This window comes from Lynx rufus, unplaced genomic scaffold (genome assembly GCF_022079265.1).
Source record: "Lynx rufus isolate CCGP_SWC_20201006 ecotype Redwood Valley unplaced genomic scaffold, mLynRuf1.p SCAF_23, whole genome shotgun sequence".
Taxonomy (NCBI): Eukaryota; Metazoa; Chordata; class Mammalia; order Carnivora; family Felidae; genus Lynx; species Lynx rufus.
Window position 1 is genome coordinate 16,906,708 of NW_025814838.1, and position 7,868 is coordinate 16,914,575.

The 7,868-nt window shown below is 51.1% G+C and overlaps 1 protein-coding gene across 1 annotated transcript in view; it reads left to right on the forward strand.

Moving 5' to 3' along the window:
• Positions 1-7,586, forward strand: part of GRIN2A (glutamate ionotropic receptor NMDA type subunit 2A) — a 367,443-nt gene extending 359,857 nt beyond the window's left edge. Inside the window, exons 12-13 of the mRNA XM_047087732.1 lie at positions 237-475; positions 5,787-7,586. Coding sequence (XP_046943688.1) covers positions 237-475; positions 5,787-7,586 — 2,039 coding nt within the window. The remainder of the gene's footprint in view (positions 1-236; positions 476-5,786) is intronic.
• The last annotated feature ends 282 nt before the right edge of the window (positions 7,587-7,868 follow it).

Genomic DNA, 7,868 nt, shown 5'->3' on the forward strand with positions numbered 1-7,868 from the left:
CAAAAACATGACCCGGACTGAACGTAACTATCCATTATCTCACTTCATCCCCCTCACGAGACCAGGTAGGCATTGTTACCGTTACTAGCTTCGCCCGTCGAGTGAGTGCACGCAGACATGGTGCGCTCAGGAACTTGCCTGCAGGTCGCATGTCCAGCTGTGGGTCACCCGCGTGTGTCCAGAACCAGAGTGCGTGCCGTGCTCCTCACTGCCTGTGGCTCTTGTCCTCTGTCCAGGCGAGATGGAGGAGCTGGAGACACTGTGGCTCACGGGGATCTGCCACAACGAGAAGAACGAGGTGATGAGCAGTCAACTGGACATCGACAACATGGCAGGCGTGTTCTACATGCTGGCGGCTGCCATGGCCCTCAGCCTCATCACCTTCATCTGGGAACACCTCTTCTACTGGAAGCTGCGCTTCTGTTTCACGGGCGTGTGCTCCGACCGGCCGGGGCTGCTGTTCTCCATCAGCAGGGTCAGTACCTCGGGCGGCTCGTTCTCAATGCAGCGGCAGGTCCAGAAGAGCACAGGGCTCCCAGAGAATCGAGGACGCTGGACTCCTGGGTGGGGGGCGGTCTGCACATCCTGCCCTCGCTCACCAACCCCTATTGGGCTTGTCGTAAAGGCATCCAGATTCTGTGCGTTCCTAACCCAGGGGTAGCAAACCCAGGTGACCGCGGAAGCCAGAGAGGGAAGGAAAATGGGTAATGCAGGCTGGGCATGAGAAAAATAGCACCAGTGAGATAAAAACAGCAAATGTCCCTGGGGTTCAAGGTGAGGGAACACTTGAGAATGCCTACCACACCCGGAGGGGGCAGTCCTCAGGTCCTGCTGTGTATGGTCTTATGGGAATTGAAGGGCAGTATTATCAGGTCTTGTAGGTTGTCAGAGAGAAAGTAGTCATCTGATTTTATGTGAAGCCTTTCCACTCTTTAAATATTAGTAACTAATTCCATTTCTTTATACAACACCAAAATACCACGTAGGCCAAACGAAGCAGTCTGTGGCATCCACCGTTAGCAGCTGATGAGCTTTACGACACGACTACCATTCCTGTGCAGGATGTTACAGTTTATGCACACATCCCAGCGGGACACATATGCCAAAACCAACTATACATCCCATGCCATGCTCTGTATCCGCACATCTAACAAAACACAAAGAGCGTCTGCATTACAACAGAGCCTCCAACGAAACAAAGACATGAAGGGCCACGAGGAAAGGCACACATGGCAAACAGAAAACAAAATACACATTCAACCCAGCATGAACTACAGCCGCAAACACACATGCTATAACGAACTCACCCACAATGCAAGGAAAACCCCTCTCCTGTTACGCAATGTGGCATGTGTATATTACCATAAAAAAGCACATATGGGTCATCAGTAATAGCAACGATCATGGAAAATGCCTGTATTTGTGCAGCACAGATAGGTGCCAAGCACCCTGTATGGACTTCATCCTCTTCATCTCATTTCACCTACAAGCCATTTCTGTGAGGCGTGTAACTGTTCTTCATCCCAGATTACAGATGGGGAATGAGGCTAGAGGATCATCCACGGCTGCCCAGCCTTGGTGGAGCCGGGACTTGAGCCGAGTGGTGTGGTACCAGCCAGAGCACAGGTTCCTACACAAGCAACAAACATCAAATACAAGCAACACAAGAGATTTGATACAGATCACACTACATGACACATATGTGCATGCAACTGACATGATCTTATCACTTACATCATATGTACATATCATTCACTCATCTTCTAACAGGATATAACATCTATTTACCTCACAGCCCATCAGTCATTCCTCCCTCCATCTGCCTAGTTCATCCATCCATCCATCCGTTTCACCCATACATCCATTCATTTCATCCATCCATCCATCTACCCATTCACCCATCCATCCATCCGTCCATCCACTCACCCATTTCACCCATACATCCATTCATCTCATCTATCCACCCACCTGTTTTATCTATCCATCTACCCATTTCATTCATCCATCTGTGCATCCATCCCTACACCCATTTACCTATCCATCCATCCATCCATCTGGTCCATTTATTTATCTACCTATTTCTCCCATTTACTCACCTTGGAATGTTTTCACTCTGAAAGAATTTAATGAATTAAGACATGAAACATGGTGAAAAACACTTGGGTACAAACACCTGGTTTTATATGCTAATGGTAATTGGGAAAACTAAATAATCATTTTTAAAGGAATTTGTGTTTTCTTAGCATTTGGTGATTTTAAGAACTTTGGAGATTCCGAAGGCACATATTAGCTTAGTGAGGAAGATTTATTTTTTTCTGTTCAGTGGCACTCTTAACTTGCATTCTGTGCAAATACATATTTCCTAATTAACTTGATGGCATCTAAACACAGACTGCTTAAAAATAACAATGTGCACGCATCTAGCTAGGTATTATGCCAACTTTAAGCTAATTCTCTCCACCAATTACTAAAGGCTTTCCACACCCAAATGACTCTGGGATTATCATAAGCAAATGCACACTGTTGCGTTTCCTTGTAAATCCTGCTTGGATCTGGAAGAGCGTTTCCTCTGAGATACCATTAAGGCAGCCAGTTGAGAGGACTGTCATTATGAGGCATGAACTAAATCCCGCGCTTCCCTTGCAAGCATCTTGAGCAGGATTGGGGGCCAGTGGGGCACACAGGAGTAGGCATCGTCAGCTTTACAGGCTGGAATCCGAACTTCAGTCTCCCCTCCCTGGGGGAGAGAGGACCCGTGCCTCACAGGAGCACTGCAAGGACTTTTGTGCCCCTTGGGGACTCCCATCCACCAGCATTCCTGTGTCCTCAAAGGCTGCAGGGAATGCTACTTGAGCACTGACCCTCCTTCTCCCCAGATCCTATGTTTTAAATAAGTGCAGCCCTAATATGTGTGAAGAGAAGGATTTCATATTTAATATACTTTTCCTGCCTGTCTCATTTGTTAGGGAACTCAGAATGAGCTCAGCACCCAATTTCACGCATAGCAGGGCTTTCAGATTGCTCAAGAAAAATGTTCCTCCTTTCTGATCAAGGGCTAACACACATCTCTTAAATTCGTCTTATGGGCACATTCACACACATGCCAGCTTACATGTATATTCTTCACACCGAGCAGGCCATACACACAGAAACAGAAGCGCCCTCGTTGTAGGCATGTAAACATTTTCTTTAACAAACCTGCAGTGGGGAATCCCCAAGCCAAGAACCCACTTTCCTACCAAGCCAAGATCACAGCCCCACAACGAATCATGCCCAGCGTGTGAATAAGGGCCAGGTGGCTGACGTCTCCCTGTCATCTCTAATCCTGACAGCACCTGTGTGTGTGTGACATGACCACACCCATCCTATGGATATGGAGAAACTGAGGCCGTGAAGGGCGGAACAGGACCCTTTCGGCCTCACGTTATGTCTCCTGCTTCACCTATCATGCCAGAACAAGGCAGGAAAGAGGAGGACTGTCTTGTGCACCGGGCTGGGTCGCATGCTTCCGCCCATTTCTGAGTGTAGGGACGTGAATCCAGGATGCTCTGAAATGTGCCTGCACCCGAGGCAGGTGTTTTCCTGCACAGCAGCCAGGGGTCTCCACTCACCAGTTCTGGTAGCACCTTCAACACCCAGCCTGTGGACCTAGCTGTTGCCACGCAGCAGACACATGCAGCTGTCCCCATGGGCTCGATGGCCCTCGGGAAGCTCCTGGATAGGGCAGCAAAATACAGACTGGACATATGGGCACTCCTGGCCTGCCAAGGGGGCGGGCCAGAGCTTGAAGAAGTCATTCACTTCACATGAGAACCCAGTTTCTCCCACAGTTGGGGCCTTTGGCTTTTCCCGGTTAAAAAATAAATGTGCCCTCTAGTCTCCAGGAGGCTCTTAATTTTTCTCTCCAAAATGTTCTCCCTCTCCCCTAGAAGAAAATAGTCAGTGTCACCAGCAAAAAGAACCCACCTCGGTTTTCGGCCATGAGGAATTGGAGACGTAGCAAAGACAGAGACCACGGGATGGAGACTGTGGCAGCCTGTCCCGTGGGCTCCTTGGAGGGGATCCTGGGGACAGTGACAGGCTTCTGGCTCCCCCACAGTCAGGACCAAGAGAGCAGAAGTAGATACTGCCTCAGTCTGCCAGGGCCGCTATCACCAAACACCACACACTGGGTGGCTTGTGAACAACAGACACCTACTTCTCATGGTTCTGGAGGCTGGGAGTGTGAAATCAGGGTGCAGCGTGGTCAAATGAGAGTCCCCTTCTGGGTCATAAGGCTTCTCCTTGTGTCCTCACGACGTGGAAGGGCCGTGGGCAATGTGGGGCCTCTCTTACGAGGGCAGTCATCTGCCTGGCCAGCGCCCCACCATTATGACCTAACCCCCTCCCAAAGGCCCCACCTCTTAACACCATCAACTTTTAGGGTTGGGATCTCATTATGTGAATTTGTTGGGGGGACACAAACGTGTAGGCCTTGGAAGATACATCAGGGGTCAAGCCCAGACTCCAGGGAACCACAGAGGGCAGTAGGGTGCATGCCTCATCAGGAGTTGTTCCGAGGGGTCAGGGGCCCTTGAGGAGAGCCACAGCAGGGCCGAGGGAGGGTCTGGGCTGCTGTCCGAGGAGAACGAACCTTCGGTAGTAAAGGGTAGCATGCGTCTTCTTGCAGCCGTGGGGAAGTGTGCAGTGGGGTCTCGTGCTAGTGTGTGAAGGAGTAAAAGGTGACAGAAAAGAAGGGCACCAGGAAAGGTGGGCACCCGGTCAGTTGACCCTTCGCCTTTGGCTCAGGTCATGATCTCACGGCTCATGGGCTCAAGCCCCGCGTCGGGCTCTGCTTGGGATTCTCTTGTCTCCCTCTCTCCCTGTGTCCCTCCCCACCCCGCAAAAATAAACATTAAAACACATTTTTTTAGGCTGCAGCAGCTTATCCAAGGTCACAGAGCTACTAACAGGTGGAGCTGGGACTCACTTCCAGTGGGTTCCAGGCTCCGGCTCTTTCCGTGTGTCTCTGATATGCACCCCCTCCTCCTCAGCAGCCCATCAAGAAGGTGGGTCAACTGAGTGGGAGAACACTAGCACCCAAGCCTGGGGTATGGGCTGGGTCCATCGCGTGGCCTCCTTTCTGAGGCTTCCCCCTGCACCCCAGCAGCTGGAAGTGCCTTCCCAGTATCCTGTGAGTCCTAGGGCAAACTGGGGAAGAGCAAAAGCAGTCAGCAGCCATCCTCCTGCTCCTGAAACATAACTCAGCCCCCTGACCACCTCTGTGGGCCCCCCTCAAACAGACAGCCAGCCCATCTCAGCTGGTTTTAACATATTGCTCTGTCAGGGAAGGGGGGGACAGAAGTTCTTAAAATCTCTAGCAACCCAGGAGCCCCGTGCCAGTTTAATAACTGACCCCGGTATCCACACTCCAAAGATGATCCTGAGAAACCATGGGGAAAGATGAGTTAGCAACCCACATATCAATCCAGTACCCCAGGTTCCACCGTGGAGGCACTGAGACCTATGGTTACGTGACCGTTAGTCGATACCTTCTCTCAAACTCTGTGTATGAGTGTCACAGGCAAAAGTGTCAGATCATCTTGAGCCAGGGAGACCAGAGAAGCCGGGCACTTTGCCACTGGTCTGGTACATTTAAGAAACAGTACCAGGATTCAGAGTGGATTTCGCCATCTCTCCAAGGCTCCTCCCAGAAGGACACATCTCACCTTCGCAGGTAAAGCCTGGGTGTGCAGTGTTTTTCTGTCCCTGCTGCCACTGATGATGTCTCGTGTTCTTTCCCACAGGGCATTTACAGCTGCATTCATGGAGTGCACATCGAAGAGAAGAAGAAGTCTCCAGACTTCAACCTGACCGGATCCCAGAGCAACATGTTAAAACTCCTTCGGTCAGCCAAAAACATCTCCGACATGTCCAACATGAACTCCTCAAGAATGGATTCCCCCAAAAGGGCTGGAGACTTCATCCAAAGAGGTTCCCTCATCATGGACATGGTTTCAGATAAGGGAAATTTGGTCTATTCAGACAACAGGTCCTTTCAGGGGAAAGACACCATTTTTGGGGACAACATGAACGAACTGCAAACCTTCGTGGCCAATAGGCACAAGGACAGCCTCAATAACTATGTGTTCCAGGGACAGCACCCTCTCACACTCAATGAGTCCAACCCCAACACGGTGGAGGTGGCCGTGAGCACAGAATCCAAAGCCAACTCCAGGCCCCGGCAGCTTTGGAAGAAATCCATGGAATCACTGCGCCAAGACTCCCTGAGCCAGAACCCTGTCTCCCAGAGGGACGAGGGAGCAGTGGAGAACAGGACCCACTCCCTAAAGAGTCCTAGATACCTTCCAGAAGAGGTGGCCCATTCGGACATCTCGGAAACTTCGAGTCGGGCCACGTGCCACAGAGAGCCAGACAACAACAAGAACCACAAGACCAAGGACAACTTCAAAAGGTCAGCAGCCTCCAAATACCCCAAGGACTGCAGTGAGGTCGAGCGCTCTTACCTGAAAACCAAAGCGAGCTCCCCCAGGGACAAGATCTACACCATCGATGGTGAGAAGGAGCCCAGTTTCCACTTAGACCCTCCCCAGTTCGTTGAGAACATGGCCCTTCCCGAGAACGTGGAGTTTACAGACCCCTACCCAGACCACGACGAGAACTTCCGCAAGGGGGACCCCGCGCTGCCAGCCACCAGGAACCCCCTGCACAATGAAGACGGACCCCCCAACAATGACAAGTATAAGTTCTACTCCAAGCACTTCACCCTGAAAGACAAGAGTCCCCCTCACAGCGAGGGCAGCGAGCGGTACCGACAGAACTCTACCCACTGCAGGAGCTGCCTTTCCAACCTGCCCACCTACTCAGGCCACTTCACCGTGAGGTCCCCATTCAAGTGCGACGCCTGCCTGCGGATGGGGAACCTGTACGACATCGACGAAGACCAGATGCTCCAGGAGACAGGGAGCCCGGCCGCCCAGGAGGAGGTCTACCAGCAGGACTGGGCGCAGAACAGCACCCTCCAGTTCCAGAAGAACAAACTCAGGATCAGCCGCCAGCACTCCTACGACAACATTCTCGACAAACCTCGGGAGACAGACCTTAGCAGGCCCTCCAGGAGCATAAGCCTCAAGGACCGGGAACGGCTTCTGGAGGGAAACCTGTATGGGAGTCTCTGTAGCGTGCCCTCAAGCAAACTCTTGGGGAACAAAAGCTCCCTCTTACCCCAGGGTCTGCAGGACAGCAAACGGAGCAAGTCTCTCTTGCCGGACCACACCTCCGAGAACCCTTTCCTCCGCTGCCATGGGGACGAGCGACGCTTAGTCATTGGGAGATGCCCCTCGGACCCTTACAAACACTCGCTGCCATCCCAGGCCGTGAATGACAGCTACCTTCGATCGTCCTTGAGGTCCACAGCGTCGTACTGTTCCAGGGACAGTAGAGGCCACGACGACGTGTATATCTCAGAGCATGTTAGGCCTTATGCTGCAAATAAGAACAATATGTACTCCACCCCCAGGGTTTTGAATTCCTGCAGCAGTAGACGTGTGTACAAGAAAATGCCTAGTATCGAATCTGATGTTTAGAACCTTCCATTAATGTTTTATCTATAGGGAAACATACGTAACGGCCAACGTTCTGGAGGGTAAATGTCGGATGTCCGATGGTGCCTGCAAAGAGAAGGGGATTTAGGAAGGTATTTTTTTTTGTTGGTTCTTTTGCACCTGGCTCCACGCCATACATAGTCTTCCCCTCAAGGAATCTTGTGAGGCGTGTACTGAGCATAGCAGATACCGGATAGGTGAGTCCTTAACCAAAAAAAAAAGAAAAAAAAAAAAAAAAGCAAATAAATAATAAATAATAATAGG